This window comes from Haliotis cracherodii, unplaced genomic scaffold, assembly GCF_022045235.1.
Source record: "Haliotis cracherodii isolate W230 unplaced genomic scaffold, xgHalCrac1.p SCAF_5, whole genome shotgun sequence".
NCBI classification, from domain to species: domain Eukaryota; kingdom Metazoa; phylum Mollusca; class Gastropoda; order Lepetellida; family Haliotidae; genus Haliotis; species Haliotis cracherodii.
Genome location: NW_027266308.1, coordinates 64,929,828 through 64,950,061, shown reverse-complemented (window position 1 = coordinate 64,950,061; position 20,234 = coordinate 64,929,828). Strand labels below are relative to the sequence as shown.

The following is a 20,234-nucleotide window of genomic DNA, read 5'->3' as shown; positions in this document are numbered from 1 at the left end:
TTCTTTACGTCAGTATTGAAAGACCACATCCAATCACTGGTTATGAAAATGTGATAAAATGGCTATGTCAGTGTTATATTCTGATTATGAGTTTTTAAACTACAAGAATTATTATCAAAATAAAAGCTCCGCTATGAAGAGATACACAAGAACTGAAGAAGGAATTTCTATCTACAATTTTCTTACTGCAGGTATAAAATTGTCAGAGTTATGAAAGGTAGATCGTCAGTTTAGTGCCTAAGTTTCATGAAACAAGTGTTCTGTTATCATTGTAAACAGTTTGCCTACACATCAACTTTTACAAATGGCATAAATGTTCTCAGTCAGTTTTCAATGTTTCCAATTATTTTACCTAAAAGACTGCGGTATCAAATTGATTAATTCGCTTGCAAAACATTCATTGTCTTCTGACAGTACCACAAGTCCAAAGATCATTTGGACATAAAACCTTTTCTTATTCTGCAGCAGTACTTTGGAACATACTGCCATTGGCTCTCAGACTTCTCCTTCTCTGCCTAGACTAAAGACACAAGGCTTTTCAAAATGTTCTACAGTGAATTCTCAATTACATCACATAACAGTATATGATATTTTTGACCGTCTTGATAATTTTTTGTCAATCTTTTAAATAAATGGACAGATTTTTCAGTCAGTTTGTAAAATGACTATAATATTTAGACATTTTATAAATTGCCTGAATGAATCACATTTAAGACATTTGGCAAGTTAAACCTTTGAACAAAGTATGTTGTTTTTACATAGGCACTTCACGCCATGATATGAGTGTATTCCCTTTGTTTTAGTAAACCTAGACATGTAAACACTTACTTTTGACATCAACTGTGCAAAATAACAGTGATTAATCAATCAACATATTTTCTGTTGATCCTTTGATGGCTAGGATTGATCCGTTGATTTACAGAATAAGTAAGTCAGCTGATCATTCATCTCTTGCTGGGCTGCAGCGTGCATATTACATAACACACATTTCACCAAACTTCAAACCTGGATTTAGATTGAATAATTACCCCTGACACAAGAAATGCCAAATGGGAACCTTTGTCAGCTAGTCTAAGTGGCACTACCACTAATTGTACTTGTAATAAATTCATTAACTGAGCATCAAGTGAATGACGACAAATACACAAGTGTAGGGTTATACGAGAAAACGTGGATGACAACAAGGGAGTAGTAATCATATTATCGACGCAATCCAAAATCCGAAAATGCTTTCACTGCATGGATACTTTTTTTAAGTATTAAACTATAACCATCTGGGGTGTTTCTAAATGACGACATCCGATGAGCTCCGCCGTTCTTTTTGTCTGTTTGTTTAGGCTGAAGAAATTATTTAACATGCGCCCTTTGTCGGAATCTTTATAGATCACAGTTAACCAATCAGTGTTTATGCAAAAATGCGTAAAACAAATATTGCCTCCAGCCTCCAAGTTTATTTAGCTGTCCTTGCAGACGGTAGCCCAGTCTCTGGTCACGCTCAGTTGCGTTGCATATCATCCGGGTACTCACGGGGAAAAAACAATAACAAAGGCAACAACCAGTCCGGGGAATTGCGTTAGATGAGTGCCCCTTTAAGTCTTACCTTCGTGTTTAGTCAGGTCAAAAGTACCGAATTTGCAAGCGATAGGAAAAAGATTACGAAAATACGGCTCGTACAAAAGCAACTGTTAGTTTTATGACCATGTCATAAAATGGGTGTAAAGTTTGCCTTTTACAGTGGGTCAGGAAGGCCCTTGTCACTCCCCTTGTTTATGTGACAGTTGTATGCAGAGTGTTCCTGTTTACCACAGTTCTTTACCAGTAAAATTAGGTTTGGATCGGTAATTCGTGTGACTGCCAGTCCCTGTGGACCAGCAAATATGGTATCTTGTAAGTCTTTGTTGAACAAAACTTTGACAGAGAGTCAACATGGTCAAAAAAGTATATTTTCCAAATGAAGTCAGTTCGTCTGTCATCATCAGGGTTTCCCATTGTCTATTTTTAGTGAAAGGAAATATTATTGCGCTTTGCTTCAAGGTTAAATATCTTTTTGTAGTGACTTAGACTTGAATCAAAGTGGAATATTCAGAAGAAAAAATGAGAAAATTGTCATTGAACTTTGTGTGAATGACGTGTAGATCTAAATATGTTACTTCAGAAATGACGTCACTGAGTTTGTCAGCCATGAAAGTACACTGCTTTCAAATTGATGTTGAAAGAATACAAACCAGGTAATTTTTATTTGGTCAAAGTTTGGACTGACAAACATTGGGTGGGACTGTTAGTTTCTATAGTTGCCCCTCCACCGGGATTGGTAGTTTCTATAGTTGCCCCTCCACCGGGATTGGTAGTTTCTATAGTTGCCCCTCCATCGGGATTGGTAGTTTCTATAGTTGCCCCTCCATCGGGATTGGTAGTTTCTATAGTTGCCCCTCCACCGGGATTGGTAGTTTCTATAGTTGCCCCTCCACCGGGACTGTTAGTTTCTATAGTTGCCCCTCCACCGGGATTGGTAGTTTCTATAGTTGCCCCTCCACCGGGATTGGTAGTGTCTATAGTTGCCCCTCCATCGGGATTGGTAGTTTCTATAGTTGCCCCTCCACCAGGACTGTTAGTTTCTATAGTTGCCACTCCACCGGGATTGGTAGTTTCTATAGTTGCCCCTCCACCGGGATTGGTAGTTTCTATAGTTGCCCCTCCACCGGGATTGGTAGTGTCTATAGTTGCCCCTCCATCGGGATTGGTAGTTTCTATAGTTGCCCCTCCACCAGGACTGTTAGTTTCTATAGTTGCCACTCCACCGGGATTGGTAGTTTCTATAGTTGCCCCTCCACCGGGATTGGTAGTTTCTATAGTTGCCCCTCCACCGGGATTGGTAGTTTCTATAGTTGCCCCTCCACCAGGATTGGTAGTTTCTATAGTTGCCCCTCCATCGGGATTGGTAGTTTCTATAGTTGCCCCTCCACCGGGATTGGTAGTTTCTATAGTTGCCCCTCCACCGGGATTGGTAGTTTCTATAGTTGCCCCTCCACCGGGATTGGTAGTTTCTAAAGGCAGCGGGATCGGTGAATCAGAGTGACTTGCAGTTACAGTAGAAGATGCCACAAACATGTCAGACTTTCCCTACCCACACAGTCCGGTACTGCAGTGAACACCTCATGGAGGTCTGATGGAACTCTTCCATGCAGTATATAGTTTCAGTATGTTTATAGTCAACTTCATTATCAACAAAGCGTTACAAACTGATACATATTGATCATAATGCATAATTAGTTTTCTGTCATGTGTGAAAATGACTATTAGATGTTTTCTTTATCAGTGGTTATAAAAATGTATCCAGGCGAACACTTGAATATGAAATATATCATCTATATATGTTAATATGAAACAGATGTTGACTGGTGTTATTCCCCACTGAAGTGTACTAGCATTCAGCCTTGCTCTGTGCCACTAGTGATAACACTTGATACCAGTGCTGTCCACGCCCGATTCAAGTAAAAACATTTCTCACAAGGACTCCCAGGTAAAATTAGTTTATACATAGTGACTATATTTTTAGGGATGTCTTCGTACATTGTGATATCTATGTATTACATACATGTCCATGCTGTGTAGCTACAAATTTGTGAATATTGTTACAAAATAAATGACTCACTATCGCAGAAACATTATTAAGATTACCATGGTTAAGATCAAATGTTTGTAAGAAGGCAGAAAATTAAATTTCAATCATTTAATGGATCATCCAAGTTAATATTCAGCATTAATTTGATCAGTTGCAGGTCTAGATAGGCAAATAGTATCTATGCATATACCATGTTGTCATCAAAATATTGATATATTGTGATACTTTTGAGTTAGTATGTCGATACTAAAATTTCCAATTAGTGACACCCCTATGTGTTCCACTGAAACAATCTGAAAGATAAATCTGGACTTGTAGACAAAAATGCTTTGGCACAGACTGCTTGTACATGTCACATGATATTGTATAATATCGAGAAACATTAGTTCAATACTCACTTAACCAAACAGAAATGTGATGCATCACTGTGGTTCCATATGTTGGTTATCATCATTCAGTTTCTTCCTATGATTTGTGTTGTAATCACTTCAACAATCATGATTGAGTTCTACTATAGTACACTATAGCAGTGTTGCATGAAAAGCAGAAATGACCACCAGTAAGCTATAGTTTTAATGTCTTTATTCAAACCACGACTGTCAATATGTCCATGCCATTTTAGTGTTGAGCTGGCAGATTTTGAATGTTAGGGATACCCTCGCATGTTTGCCATGAATGTCTGCAGGGGAGATGTACCTGACATGTACACAGATATTATCTGATATATGTCCCCGAGTTATATCACTATCTCTGCTTCCCTCTCGTTAACCATGATAAAGTATGTACCCATACATGATACATCATGACCCAGGGCCATATGTTGAGAAAGGTATAGGGCCACTGTTTGTCTGTAAAGGCTAAATGTTTGTTATGTCATTGTTATAGATAATGTGGAATTGATAATATCTTGCCAACCTGAACAATTAAATTGAAATATTCAATTTAGGCTGGAATAGCTAGTGTCGGTTTTTCATTGTCTGCTAGTTTTTTCTGACTGTCAACTTATAATCACCCCAAATGGTCATAAGAACATGAAGAAAAAAACAGTTGCTTTGCAATAATGTATTTTATAGAATTTGTTATTTTTATATGCTTCAATTCTGTGTCAAGTAAAGTTTTGATTCAGATTGAACAGTATGTAAATATGAATTCTATCATGAATTTGAAATTTACTTGATTCTGATTGGTCAATCTGAGGCTATTAAATTACAATAAACCCCTTCTGACTGAAACAGCTGGTTTAACGGCCGCATCACCGCGGATGCTAATATTCATAGAATAGTACTATTTTCAGTCATTGTTAGTAGGCATATTTAAAAAAATTACAATTACAGGTTACAAAATGCACAGAGGTGGTTACGTCAATATTCAAAGGATGTGTAGCAATACATTTCGTGCAGAAAACATGATAGAAATCTACAAAGGGAATGTATTTATGTTTTGGAAACAACAGAGAGCTTTGAATTTTGGTGCTTTTCTATATACGACTGTGACATATCATTTGCTTCACAATGAGCGATTATGACGTCATAGTGGTGACAGGCGATGTAGAGCATGCAATTTCGGTTCCAAATTCAACTTAGCGTGGTTAAATCTCGAGGTAACCTTGCTCTACATTGAAAACACAACATATTTATCTCCTAATTAAACATTCTTTACTTGCAAAAGTAATTGAGAAAGGACTTCTTATGTTTCTGAAGATTGTTTTTCAAAGTTGTGTGCTCAGTCACAGTTTTGAGGTGAAGTATCAGAAAGTTGTTCCCTTATGACAACTTACTTACTTACTTTGGAGATTTACCGGCGCTTTCCGACTGATGCGTATTTCGCACACGGGCCCGGCCAGGCCATTTAATGTGTTTCCGAAAGGGGCGAAAGTGGTGTGTGCAACCCAAGAGGGGGCCCTTATGACAAGCTGTGTTTACTGTTATGTATTGACTCACTCTTGACACTGAGTTAATCTAATTAAGCTGAGTTTCTCATAACAGGAGAGTAAAATCTAATCAACTAAGCAGACAAAGTATTAAGATCAATAGGATTCCATGCAGGATTAGCATTGTTGTTTCCACTGACAATGACTGACCTTACTTCAAAGTGAGAGAATGTCCGTTCAGGGCTGGTCCAGTCCGATTTTGACAGTAGTAAATTGGTTGTTGGGACCGTAATTTGAGTCCGAAAGTCTGAAATGTAAAAAGTCTGAATTAGATTGTTGCAGGTCAGTTTGAGTAATGATAATTAATTATGGAACTGAGGGGACTGGAGAAAAAGTCAGGTTTTCACCGAGATCCGAAATTGACAGTCCGATTTGGATAGATTCCACTGTATTTAGTAATCATGATAATACTCCTACACTGTAACATGTATACAGCGTTAGAAACTAACAGTTTCAGTCCACTAGTCCTTATAATGATAACGTATAGCAAAACTCCTAAAACTGGCAAATTTCTACTAGTCCTTATGATACCTTAACTATTGGGCAGTTTGGCAAGGACTATGGGACTAGTGCCAATTTCTAACGCTGGTATATGCTGTTTAGTATTACGTCTACCGTGCATGTACAATGTCGATGAAAATATGAAAAATAATTAAAAGACAATGAATGTCTAACATGTACACAGGTATTATCTGCTATATGTCCCCGAGTTATATCACTATCTCTGCTCCCCTCTCGTTACCATGTTAAAGTATGTACACATGCAAGATACATACTGACCCCAGGCCGTACTGCTGAGCAAGGTATACAGTGTGTAGATAATTTTAGATTAATATCTTGTCAACCTGAACAAGTTTTGAGTTATAAATTATTTCATTTCAAGCAACACCCAAGGAACAGGTATGTCAATTACTATCGATTGAGGCCAGAATAGGAGGTATTGATGTCTGTATCATCTGCTAGCTTTTCCATCTGTCAGCTTGTAACTGTCATCACTCCCATTGATCATAAGAACAGTTTTGTGAAGCAGTCTGCTTGAAGGTAAGACTCAAGTACAAGGCTATTGACATTTTTGCCATGCAAGCAGATTCTCCAAATATCCGTTCAGCATTTTGTCCAAGGTCATCATGGCTTATATCTGATGGATCAGTCTATGTAGTATTCAGCAGGTATAACACCGGGTTATGAATATTACAATTACACCGACAGTTATGTGCTGCTTTCTTGTTAAAGATGGAAGTTTATATTTTTTAAGACTAACTCTTAGTCGGTTCTGTTGTTCAGTAATGCAAAACAGTTTTCTTGTTGATTGTAATATTTATTCATTCTGATCTAGGACGGAGCAGTTATTGTAGTGTTGATTGTTACACATGGATACACTGACATACAGTAGGTGTTGATTGTTACACATGGATACACTGACATACAGTAAGTGTTGATTGTTACACATGCATACACTGACATACAGTAAGTGTTGATTGTTACACATGGATACACTGACATACAGTAGGTGTTGATTGTTACACATGGATACACTGACATACAGTAGGTGTTGATTGTTACACATGGATACACTGACATACAGTAAGTGTTGATTGTTACACATGAATACACTGACATACAGTAAGTGTTGATTGTTACATATGGATACACTGACATACAGTAAGTGTTGATTGTTACACATGGATTCACTGACATACAGTAAGTGTTGATTGTTACACATGGATACACTGACATACAGTAAGTGTTGATTGTTACACATGGATACACTGACATACAGTAAGTGTTGATTGTTACATATGGATACACTGACATACAGTAAGTGTTGATTGTTACACATGGATACACTGACATACAGTAAGTGTTGATTGTTACACATGGATACTCTGACATACAGTAAGTGTTGATTGTTACATATGGATACACTGACATACAGTAAGTGTTGATTGTTACATATGGATACACTGACATACAGTAAGTGTTGATTGTTACACATGCATACACTGACATACAGTAAGTGTTGATTGTTACACATGGATACACTGACATACAGTAAGTGTTGATTGTTACACATGGATACACTGACATACAGTAGGTGTTGATTGTTACACATGGATACATTGACATGCAGTAAGTGTTGATTGTTACATATGGATACACTGACATACAGTAAGTGTTGATTGCTACACATGGATACACTGACATACAGTAAGTGTTGATTGTTACACATGGATACACTGACATACAGTAAGTGTTGATTGTTACACATGGATACACTGACATACAGTAAGTGTTGATTGTTACACATGGATACATTGACATGCAGTAAGTGTTGATTGTTACATATGGATACACTGACATACAGTAAGTGTTGATTGTTACACATGGATACACTGACATACAGTAAGTGTTGATTGTTACACATGGATACACTGACATACAGTAAGTGTTGATTGTTACACATGGATTCACTGACATACAGTAAGTGTTGATTGTTACATATGGATACATTGACATACAGTAAGTGTTGATTGTTACATATGGATACACTGACATACAGTAAGTGTTGATTGTTACATGTGGATTCACTGACATACAGTAAGTGTTGATTGTTACACATGGATTCACTGACATACAGTAAGTGTTGATTGTTACACATGAATACACTGACATACAGTAAGTGTTGATTGTTACACATGGATACACTGACATACAGTAAGTGTTGATTGTTACACATGGATACACTGACATACAGTAAGTGTTGATTGTTACACATGGATACACTGACATACAGTAAGTGTTGATTGTTACAGACAGACAGACAGACAGACAGACAGACAGAAAGACAGACCCACCCACCCACCTACCCACCTACCCACCTACCCACAGTAAGGCAGATGTACTTTCATAGAGTGAGGGTAAAACTGTATGACATCGGAGACTTGAAAATATGTAGGCCCCTATGCTCAAATAGCTCAGCAGTAACATCTGGTATAGTTTAGTTAAAACAAATAGATACAAATAATAACTTTGTGTTAGAAAGGTCTGTTGACATGGTTAATACCTACCTCTGTCAGTCGGCCAGAGAGGGTCGTAATATGTTTACATTAGGTACAGGACCGAATTATCTGACGCGAGCAACATGACTGGAGAGGTTTCCGAAGTTGTTATAGAACCTCTGGCAATTACACGTTAGTCATTATTCATCACTTGGTCAAACATTGGAAGGAGATTCCTGTAAACTGTCACTGTCAGTCTAGGCATGGAACGTGTTAATTGTTTGTACGTATTATTTACTAGGAAGGGTCATAGTGAGCATAATCGATCACATGAATGCAATCAAAGTCTTTGACTTTAGGTTAGGGCGAGTTGAAAGATTAAAGTGATCCAAATGATCAGAAACAATGGTTATGTATTTGTTTGTGCTTGGGAATTCCCATAAATGTGGAAGCAGTCAGTGTTTAATTTTTTCAGTCTCGTGAAGAAATGTTTGAAATTGATGACATAAGTTTCGTGGTCATGTGACTGACATCTGGACCAGTGGAAAGGCTGTATGGCATGTAAACTTCACATTAACAATTATTATTTGTTACATATGGATACACTGACATACAGTACAACAATGTTAATTTATCCACTGAATTAAACAACAGACAACTTGGTAACTATTTAATGTCATCTAGTTAGCCTTTCCATATACGATACATACCACACATTTGGAAGTTTATTACGGATGTTGAGTATCCAAGGTATTTGACAAGTCTATGGATTATTTACGATTTTGAGATTGTGGCCCACATCTAGCTTGTTAAATCTTTGATGACTGTGATGATATTAGCTTGTTAAGAATAGATACACCAAAATGATACAGTATATAATATCTAGTCAAATCGATAGATGCATTGTGGATAAAATGTTCTGGTGATATTAACTTCGTTTTTCAATAAGTCGTACAATAGCTGATGACAGATGGTCTGGCGAATTGCGAGATGTTTGTAATATGAGGGCTATTTTGATATTTCCAGCGCCATGACCATTTTAATTCTGTGTTAGAGTATGGGAGTTGCAGTTGAAGCACTTGGTCCATTTTATCATTTTTGTGAATTATACTGCAGTTTGGAAAAAATAATGTACCTTTTTTTCAACTAGTGTAACAATATCTAGTTTTCAGGGCATTCATGACAGGTGAAACACTTTATGTCTGTTAGTGAACAAGAGTTCATTAAATACAATGTAGTGAGTAAATATGTCTTTATTTACTTAAATATATAATTGATCAAAGTCATCTCACATCTGCATCCATTTGTTTGGAGCCTCAGCATGAATGCCTCAAATGACTAGTACATCGTCATGTTTTAGACTTGATGTGTTCTGTGTTACTGATATTAAACCCTTTTGTTCAGACTCTGTTAAATCTGGAAACCTCACTTTCCATATTGTACCTATTAGGACATCTAAATGTAATCAAAGGGATGTTGCTAAGTTTCCATGATTTATTAATCAGGAAATTGGATAATCAAGATAATTTTACCTGCTACACAACCGTCTGGATTAACAAGCTTTAACTGTACTTGCTATAGGTAGGGGAAGAGTTGCACGATGTATATCTATCAGCCTCTTACAAAGCTTGATCAATCATCTGTTGATGAAAGTAGGAATTGCATTGAAAACAGGTTTCAAATATCAAATACTTTTTGTTTCCAGGATGTAGTTGTCATGGTTACATGCCATATTAAAGTCAGACCAAAGCAACTGAAACCAGGTGGAAACAAACATACAAATTACTTTTTATGTTCATCCTTTAAAGGGGCGGTCGAGTAGCCTGGTGGTTAAAGCGTTCGCTCATCACGTCAAAGACCCGGGTTTCGATTCCCGACATGGGTACAATGTGTGAAGCCCATTTCTGGTGTCCCCCGCCGTGATATTGCTGGAATATTGCTAAAAGCGGTGTAAAAACATACTCACTCACTCACTCACTCATCCTTTAAAACAGCAGTCATCAGGTCAGTCATTAGTACAGGTTGGTATTGTTGTGTTCAAAATTATGCATTAAGTCAATGAAGCCTTGTCACAACCTCAATGTTAAAAGTTCAAGATTTAGGTTCCTAGATTAAACTACTCAGGGGTAGAAACTAACATATTTAGTCCACTAGTCCTTATAATGATAACATATAACAAAACCCTTGAAAATGGCAAATTTCTTCTAGTCCTTATGATACCTTAACTATTGGCCAGTTTGCCAAGGACTACAGGACTAGTGCCAATTTCTAACGCTGCTACTACAGCAGCAAACCTCAAGGAACCGAGGACACTCAAGTCAGCACTTCCCATCTTCTCGAGGCAAGGGACTTGCCACCCTTGCTGAACTACGCTGGAATTTCTGGGCTCGATCACTAGCAGTTGCTTTAAACAAAATGGCAGTGCCAATTCAAGACAATCTGATGGATGGTGAAGATTTATATTGTAATAAAATGGGTCTTACTTTGCAAAGCGCATCAAATCATGTGAGCACCCTGATTAAACACATGAAAAGATTTGGAAAATATCTGTTAATGCTAAGTTGATGGTATACATGCTTGGCAAATTCTGCAATCGAACGAAATCTTCACAACAATTTACAAATCGGATGTCGATTAGTCCAGCCAAAATATAACTCCATAATTCCAGCCTATTTACATGATTTAGACAAGGGCTGAAACTTTACTTTTATAGTCAGTTAACTCCCTTGCCTCAGGAAGATGGCACTTCCTAGCCTATATGATCATGACCTTTTGACGTAAGCACTCTCAAAATTTATGAGTTACTCAAATGAAGATTTATGATTCAAGCTCTCTGCTTGAGCATGTTGAGGCAAAGTGGCTGTTATTTGTTTCAAACCTTTCCTCTTATTCACATAATCCTTTCCGCAGTTAATCTTTCGAAGCCGTGGACTAAAGTTGGACAAAAGTTAACTGTTATGTATTTACACGCTGCTGTGAAAATATTGATCAGTCATCTATCAAGTATTAAATTTTATACACTGTGAGAAGCAAATCTCCTGTTGGTAATCAATAATGAAGTGATGTGCAGAGAGATAGGGATGATCTAGGCTTGTGCCACTTGGCTGCACAGCTGGGACAGCTGGTGTATCCGCTGACAGACCTCCACACCTGACACATCACCACATCATACTGCACGCCAACTTGGAAACTTAGCCACTCTTACTGTAAGTACGTGAACTACAGCATTAAAAACTGGAACTAGTCCTGTAGTCCTTGCCAAACTGCCCAACTGTTAATGGTTAAGGTATTATAAGGACTAGTAGAAATGTGCCATATGCAAGTTGTTTTTTCTATATGTTATCATTAAAAGGACTAGTGGACTAAAAATGTTAGTTTCTACTGCTGGAACTGCATCACATCATTGGTATTTCCGTTACATCCATAAGGTTAGAAATAAGTAATTATTTTTACTAGTCCAAAAATGGACCTGCTACAGAATTGCGGACGACTTGAAGTATGGTGGTAGTCCACAAGGTCATGCCACCTTCTGATATATAACTAGTCTCAAGCGGACCCAGTTTGTTTGGAACCCTGTGTCAATCATCTATGTTATTTTAATATCAGCTTGTCAGGATTTGAGTATGATACCTGTATTTATTATCTGTTGGAGTTGCTGTTGTGATTCCATATGTAATGTGTTCACTGTTTGCTGTTGGGGAGCATCATCACATGATCATGGGTCCTTTCCACAATAGAGACTTTGTGCTATGAGCAGGACTGTCATAATGTTAACATATTTAAAGGTGGTGGGTAGCTTGGTGGCTAAAGCGTTTGCTCATCACACTGATCCCTGGGTTTGATACTGATTTGCATGATAAAGGTAAATGTGTGAAGCCCAATTTTGGTGTCTATGGTTAGGATGTTCCTGGAATATTACTGGAACCGGCATACTCAATCGCTGGACTCACTGTCATTAAGGGAGAGTAGACTTTGGATAGAACCGCTAAGATTTCTTTGTGAAATGATTCCCAGTTCTGTGTTACCTCGTGTTAATTGTTCTGTTTTTCTGTACATTGTCGGTCAACCTCCAAAGGAATCTGGCAGTCCATTCATGGACACTGGATATATGACTGATTGATGCATAGAGGATGACAGAAATAGGAACATTGTGTATGTTGTACATGAATTAATGGGATTAATAAATAGTGGGATTAAGAAATAGTGGGATTAATAAATTAGAAAGTTTCTGTAGGGCAATTGCAAATATTGAGGAAACAGCACCCGGGGTCCATCACACAAACGCTTGTTGAGGCTTTGACTGCCATAGGTTAATGTGAATGTACGGGAAAAAATGATAATGTTCAACATGTTCAAGTGTTGGGACTGCTCAGTGGAACTGGGACTCACCTTCCAGCAGAGCTCTAGATAACTTTTTGAGCAATTGAGTTGACTCCAGGGTTTCAATTTTAATTGAGTTATTACATTTTTCATTGGGTAACCAATATTTTTTCACTCATCTATTCATCATTCTATTGAGTTTTTCCCCAAATCTGTAAACATTTTAATATTTAAATAAAATGAAATAATGTTTTAGACATATTTAACTGTTCTAAATATATAGGAAAGTATATTACTGTATTCAACGTAATAAGCGCCCACGGCAATATTTGCTAATATTTTGGCTAGTGAACAATCCCAATTAGCACCTCTTCCGATTGATCAATCTACACAAAACTTATTTATTCGTGTATGATAGGTGTGTTATATATGCATCCTTCCTTATTTATGGGAAATTAAATTGTGGAAAAATATATTGGTCGTATATAAACATTTCAGGCTGTCAGCATCAATCATGAAATTTACGATCTTTCAACTCTGTTGTTTTTCAACAAAATAATATTCTAATAAGAGCCCACTATTTCTCATTTTGAGAGCGCGGTATTTGGGCGGTATCTCATAATTGTGTTTGGAAATTAGCTCCTTTATACGCATGCTGAAAAAGCTTCATTGGGTATATATATATTTGAGTTTTTCATTTATTGCCTGCGTTTCTGTATGGAAGTTAATTGAAAATAATTGTGTTTTTAACATTTTTTGTGGGCATTTTATGCAAATATGCTGCTTATCTGTAGCTCTGCCTTCCAGCCCACTATTGGCCACTTGGGAATTCGGGCACCTATACAGGTTGTAAGATGCGGCCAAATGGATCGGTTGGTCAGGCTCAGTGACTTGGTTGATTGCATGACCGTTTTATTATGTACCGTGGAAGCATGGATCACAACATCAATCACTGGATATTCTGGTCTTTTTTGAGAAAGTTAAAACTATTGAAGGTGATAAAACAGTTTCTCTAAACATGCTAAAACAATCATAGACTATTCTAGAATATTATTACAACTTATTAACATGATTGACATACTGGAAATTTCCATATTTGGTTACTTCATGCTTTAGGAAAGTTGAAACTGTTGAACAAGTGAATGGTCTTACCAAGAACTCAAGACTTTGCATGAAAGCCCTGAAATAAGGCAAGTGTATTCGTTGTCATATACGCCGTGTGCACCTGACTTTCAAATCAAGTAGTCCATTGTGTAGTAAGTGTGTTTGCCTTAGTCATACATACTTTATTCATGTTATGAGGACATATATTAGGCTGTGTCAATGAATGAATAAATAAAGATCATTGTCTTGCATATGACATGTATATCAAACATACATGCAATCTAACACAAGGAAAGATATGCCGAGAGACACCCCATGATTTAGGAGATGAACATACTGTGTTTTCTATGTAGAGCACCTGTGGATTTAACTGCTCTACATTGAATGTGGAACCGAACACGCAGCTTGAGGTTTCAAATGTTAATTTTAGAATTTTGCATTTTGTAGCCTATAATTGCACTTATAATTATTTAAATATGCCTACCGGCAATGACTGTTAAAGAACTTCTATTCTAAAAATATTAACTTCGACAGAGATATGGTTGTCAAATTGGCTGTTTCAATAAGAGGGGCTGTATTGTGATTTGATACCTCTGATTGACCAATCAAAATCAATCATTTTCTGAATTCATGGTAGAATAGTGTTTATGCATGTTATTATTCTGCAGTATCTTTTAATCAGCCATGTCCTGTCTTCCTGTTCATTGAAGAGAGCTTGGTGTTTAGTAAGCGAAATATTGGTTGAATCACAAGGAACTGGTGGCTAAGTGACAGCAGTACTTTATCCTACGATAAGTTGCTTCATAATGGGCATAATTACCACCATCCGTGATCTACTGTATCCTTGGTAAAATATGGCAAGATTATCTCCCTGATGATGCCGCTGGATCATCTCAGTCAATTATAGGCCACATTGTCCGCATCACAGCAGGCCACATCATATTTGAAATTCCTGTCATGGATAACTAATAGACCAGGATATGTCGTGTTATGGAGGCCATATAGGAGAGCACTTGAGCAGGGTCAACTTTGACAAGTAAGGTCATGGGCAATGATTGTCTTGGTATTTCATTTGGCTTTCCAGTAATTCTGTGTGAAAGCAGTTCAGGAATACAGGGTGAAAGTAGTGCAGGAATACAGGGTGAAAGTAGTTCAGGAATACAGGGTGAAAGAAGTGCAGGAATACTGGGTGAAAGTAGTGCAGGAATACAGGGTGAAAGTAGTGCAGGAATACAGGGTGAAAGTAGTGCAGGAATACAGGGTGAAAGTAGTGCAGGAATACAGGGTGAAAGTAGTGCAGGAATACAGGGTAGTGCAGGAATACAGGGTGAAAGTAGTGCAGGAATACAGGGTGAAAGTAGTGCAGGAATACTGGGTGAAAGTAGTGCAGGAATACAGGGTAGTGCAGGAATACTGGGTGAAAGTAGTGCAGGAATACTGGGTGAAAGTAGTGCAGGAATACTGGGTGAAAGAAGTGCAGGAATACAGGGTGAAAGTAGTGCAGGAATACAGGGTGTATGCATGTTAGTAAGTGTTCATTCCCTGGCAATAGAGGACAACGCTCATAATATCAATCACCAGTTTGTCTGGTGCAGACTTACAGCCAGAATATTGCTTAGCATGAGACAAGCAAAACAAAAATATTTTTGACATATGCTTGGTGGTAACGCAATTCCTCATTCCTTTACCATGTCATCAGCACAGGTGATTATCACACATGTGTGCGTTTCTGTCCTTCTTTTCAATGGTATATTTAATCTACAAATGGTTTACATAATAAAATGTAAATATATTTATAAGTGAGAGGCACTACATCTATTCTGCCCTTAACTTACCATGAGTCCAGTTCCCGGTGTACTTCAGTCTTCCTACTCTAACAGCCTGTTGACATGAATGCAAGCATAAACTGTCTCTTTTAAACAGTTGACCTTATAGAGTTATAGAGCACAGCCTGAGAAATATATTTTTTTAAGACTAGACAAGAGGAATAGTGGAAACTTAATTTCACAAGTGATCACAGTTTGTAGCTAGCCCTCCTTGAATGAGACAAACATGTTTAGTATGTTTACCGGTACATTTTCTCTCAGTTATTTGCTTTCACATGTCCCAAGCTCAAGTAAGTAGTCTCGGTTTAGTGGGTCTCAGCATGAATTTCGAAGGCTGAAGGCATAATTTAGACATACCTATGTTATATATGTTGTGTGTGTGTGTGATTTATGAGTAATAAGACGTCACAAAGCAACAGGATCTTCCTTAAAGCAACAGGATCTTCCTTAAAGCGCTATTTTTTACTATATTTTTGGATTGATGCCTCGGGATATAATCACCTTATCGCTTCTTGCATCATTCCATGCAGCTCATGATGGAGATGGTTTTACTTTTTGAACCATGTGGATAGGGCAGAATGTATGCAGGACTGCAAACTATAGCGTTTCGTCCAGGGTTTCTAATGTGTGAGATGTAAGGTTCCAATGACATCATCATTGGCGTTCCTTCCCACCATGAAGAGAATAATTCATTTAGTTAGGAAACTGAGTCAAACAGTAGTGCATCTGTTGTATGATATGTTGACCTGCTTTAATCACATGATGCACTACAGGAAAAGCCACTTGTATCGGTTGCCGGTGTTTGAGCGAGATGGACGTGCGAGCATAACATATGACACACGCACGAGGTGTCGGAACAGGTAGGAGATTAGCTTCCTGGATTTCATTGACAGCTTACTTACTGTGTAGCATGTGGACAAGGTGCTTCTTGGTTTGGTTTTCAGGCGGGAAATCTTGGTCCTTTGTTTTTATTGTTCAGGCATTTTGTAATGTGGTTGTAAATATTTCAGCTTGTAGATGTTATAAACAGGCGTCATTGGTTATCATGGTTACAAAGTTGTTCTTGATTATTCACTGTAATATGTATGTGGCTTCTACCTTCGCCCTATCTTGCATTGCACACATTCAATAATGCTTTATGTTTTTCGCATTTCTGTTGGTTGAATTGCTCATAACCTTGATTGTTATTAGAATGCAATCAAAGAATTATTTCTTTAAATCATTTTGGACCAATACATACTGAAACTTTGTATTAACGTAATTTAAGATTAACCTTTAAAGAACTTAGGTGGTTAAATTTGGTTCTACTTTTTATTTAAGCTCTTTAGCAAGTATTCTTTGTTTTCTGGTCCACAATACTGGTTCTGGTTTGGGGTTCTGGGTTCTGGGTTTTGGTACACAGGCACAGTACTGTTGCTTAAGGCTGAGATCCCCATCACTCAACCAAATGTTCATTCCATTCACTGTTACATTTTATAGGCACGACCAATTCAAGTTCTTGTTTGAAAGATTCCCTTGGTCAATATGCCAAGTAGAGAGGGAGATTCAAAGCAATAATAAGATAATCTGTTTTCAGGGATGATTTAAGGAGCATTTCCTTAATATTTCTTGGTAATTCCAATAAAAACAAGTATTTAATTATTTATTTACTATAGCTCATGCATAAGCGTGATAAGACAATAAAAAAATTCTTGTCTAGTGAATGGAATCGCCAACATCATAACTCCACTTAATGTCAAATGAAGGCCATGTTTCACAATCACAGGGCTTCATACAGCTCATGTTTTTGAAGTAAGAACTAGTTGATACTGTGGGTAATACGTAACAAGTAATCTACAAGTGTATATATATATGTGCTTACTTAACCAGATTAAGCTTGGTTTCAGTAGGGTTTTAGTCCTGTCCAGTCATCCATTCTAACAGGCTTATAGTACCAGTGTCTCTCTATATATGAGATAATGTCTCATGGTAAACCCGAGGTAATGCTCTGAACCATTGAAGGAAGAAGTTTGAATTGTGGCGTGCATCCATGTGGTACAGTGTTGTGTGTGGATTTGATTGGGCGATAGCTGCAGGCATACACTGAATCAATGACCAGCTGGCACAGTTTATTCGTATGAACGGAACAGGTGCTGGACAGACTAATTGGACAAAGTGGCAAGGTTGGGGCACTTCTTGTTAGGGATGTTTCTGCACAGGGGTTAAATGTTTGGACACTTGTTCAGTTATTGTATTTGTGGACCTACTGCCACTCTTGTCTATCGTATGGTAGGTATCTGGCTATCTCACAGTAACCTTGTGGGAGGTACTACTTCCACGTGAGACTAGCTGGGATGTTTTACATCTGTATAGAGACCTGCTTGGAGGTTTTTCATTTGAATTGTTAAAACAGCCCTTTAATATGCTTCTAGTGTTGATTGTTGACTGGTTAAAAACAATGATTTGGTTCTCAAGAAAATTGCATGACGTGAATCGAGCCTGCATCCTCACATATCATGTTTAGTACTGTAGCTATGGTAACCCACTATTTCCCACTAAACCACCTTCAGTTGTGTGCATGTTGCATGTGGTCTTTCTCTCGGCCACTGTCATTGAATTTGCTGATACTACGACTACACTATTGTTTGACTGTAAGCTATCCTTGTGTTTTCAGTTCTTTCTGGTATTATTTGCATTTAGCCATAGAAACTCAGTTTTAGTCCACTAGTCCTTATAATGATATCGTATAGCAAAATCCTTGAAAAGGGCAAATGTCTACTCGTCCTTACGATACCTTAACTATTGGGCAGTTTGGCAACTACCATAAGGACTATTGCAAAATTCTAATGCTGCCATTGCAATGGTTTATAAGTTGGCTGAACACTTTCCCCCGATTCCTTCTACCTTGTGTTTACATGTTCAACCCAAACCCTGGAGGCTTGTTTGTCCTTTTTCTCAGCACTGAATGGTATTGATAAATTGATCACGTTTATAATGAACAAGCTGATATTCAAGGTTTTTTTCATCGTAAGCAATCATTATTGGTCAGTATTTGGCTTGTTCAGTGTCAGGATTGAATAGAATGGGGATCGTGTTGAGCTGTAATTAAAGCTTTTATCGCAGGTTATTTTGTACACCTAGTACAGGAGTCATTGTGTTGTCCTTGAACCAGAAACAGTTTATACACACATGGTATAGGAGTACATAACACATTACGTGTATTAACTGTGGTCTTACAGCACATTTTTCTAACGGGCTTTCATCAGTTTCTGAGTTAGAATAGGGGCGGTCGGGTAGCCTAGTGGTTAAAGCGTTCGCTCGTCACACCGAAGACCCGGGTTCGATTCCCGACATGGGTACAATGTGTGAAGCCCATTTCTGGTGTCCCCCGCCGTGATATTGCTGGAATATTGCTAAAAGCGGTGTAAAACCATACTCACTTACTCACTCACTGAGTGTGAGGTTTTACAGTATTAATCTCTGAAACACTGGGCCATTGAGGATGAAACCTTGCATGGACTTTTCTAGAATAGTGTCTGGCAGGGGTCGGAAAATTTAAAATCCCAATCGGACATTTGCATTTAGGCCATGCCCCCTTCAAATAGCGTATTTTAGTACGACTTTTCACACACATTACAAGTGGTTACGTATTCATAATATGATGAATTATTTCAATTGAAATTGTTTAATTCACTGGACAATTAATAAGAAATAATATCATTTTAGATATACATGGAAACATACGTTTGTTTCTGTTATAATAATGATCTGTTAACATAGTGAACAGTCTAATTAATATTCATGAGTGATATCTGCTCAAGTGTAGGCGTTGTAACATTTGGATCGAGACTATTATCCCATAATTGGTTATCACGTGACCTCACGGGAATTTTTTTTTTTTAAACTAAAGATTATTTAAACAAGACAGATAATATAATCACAAATACCAAATTATCGTTGATAGCAATAGTTATTTGAATACTTTTTTCATCTGTACTTAATTATTGACCATAAAAAAGAATGATATCGATCGTCACAGAAAGCAAAATGGCGGTCAATCAAGATTCAATATACGACTAGCTACTGAACACTGTCTGGAACATATCTTGTTTTCATACCCTAGTATCAGATGGAGTACTATTCAATGAGGTTTTAAACCCAACTCACTCACTCAGGAATATGACCTCCATCCTACATGTATCGTCATAAAGCTACACTTTCAATATATCACAACCATGGTAAATTATGATATTCAATAAACTACGGTATGTGTTTCTGGACATGTTGCAATTTCACCTATTATCCGTGAAGCCACAGGGTGAGTTGAGCAGGAAGGCTTGCGTATATGATCCCAGTGATCATTTCTCTGTTGTTTACTCACCAGATTTGTATCTTGTTCTGGACATATACACTTTTTCAAAAATGACAATTTGACTCACATCATCGCCATATAT

The 20,234-nt window shown here is 37.6% G+C and overlaps 1 protein-coding gene across 6 annotated transcripts in view; it reads left to right on the top strand.

Moving 5' to 3' along the window:
* The window catches only part of LOC139442103 (adenosine 3'-phospho 5'-phosphosulfate transporter 1-like), a 28,977-nt gene that overhangs the window by 3,501 nt on the left and 5,242 nt on the right, over window positions 1-20,234 (top strand). Inside the window, exon 2 of one of the 6 annotated variants that reach the window (XM_071222900.1) lies at window positions 16,575-16,661. The exons of 2 other annotated variants lie outside the window; for them this stretch is intronic. In XM_071222900.1, coding sequence (XP_071079001.1) covers window positions 16,575-16,661 — 87 coding nt within the window. Of the gene's footprint in view, window positions 1-3,502; window positions 3,521-11,703; window positions 11,758-16,574; window positions 16,662-17,907; window positions 17,964-20,234 lie in introns of those variants that run through there. 3 more of the 6 variants (XM_071222905.1, XM_071222904.1, XM_071222903.1) reach the window with 3 other exon arrangements.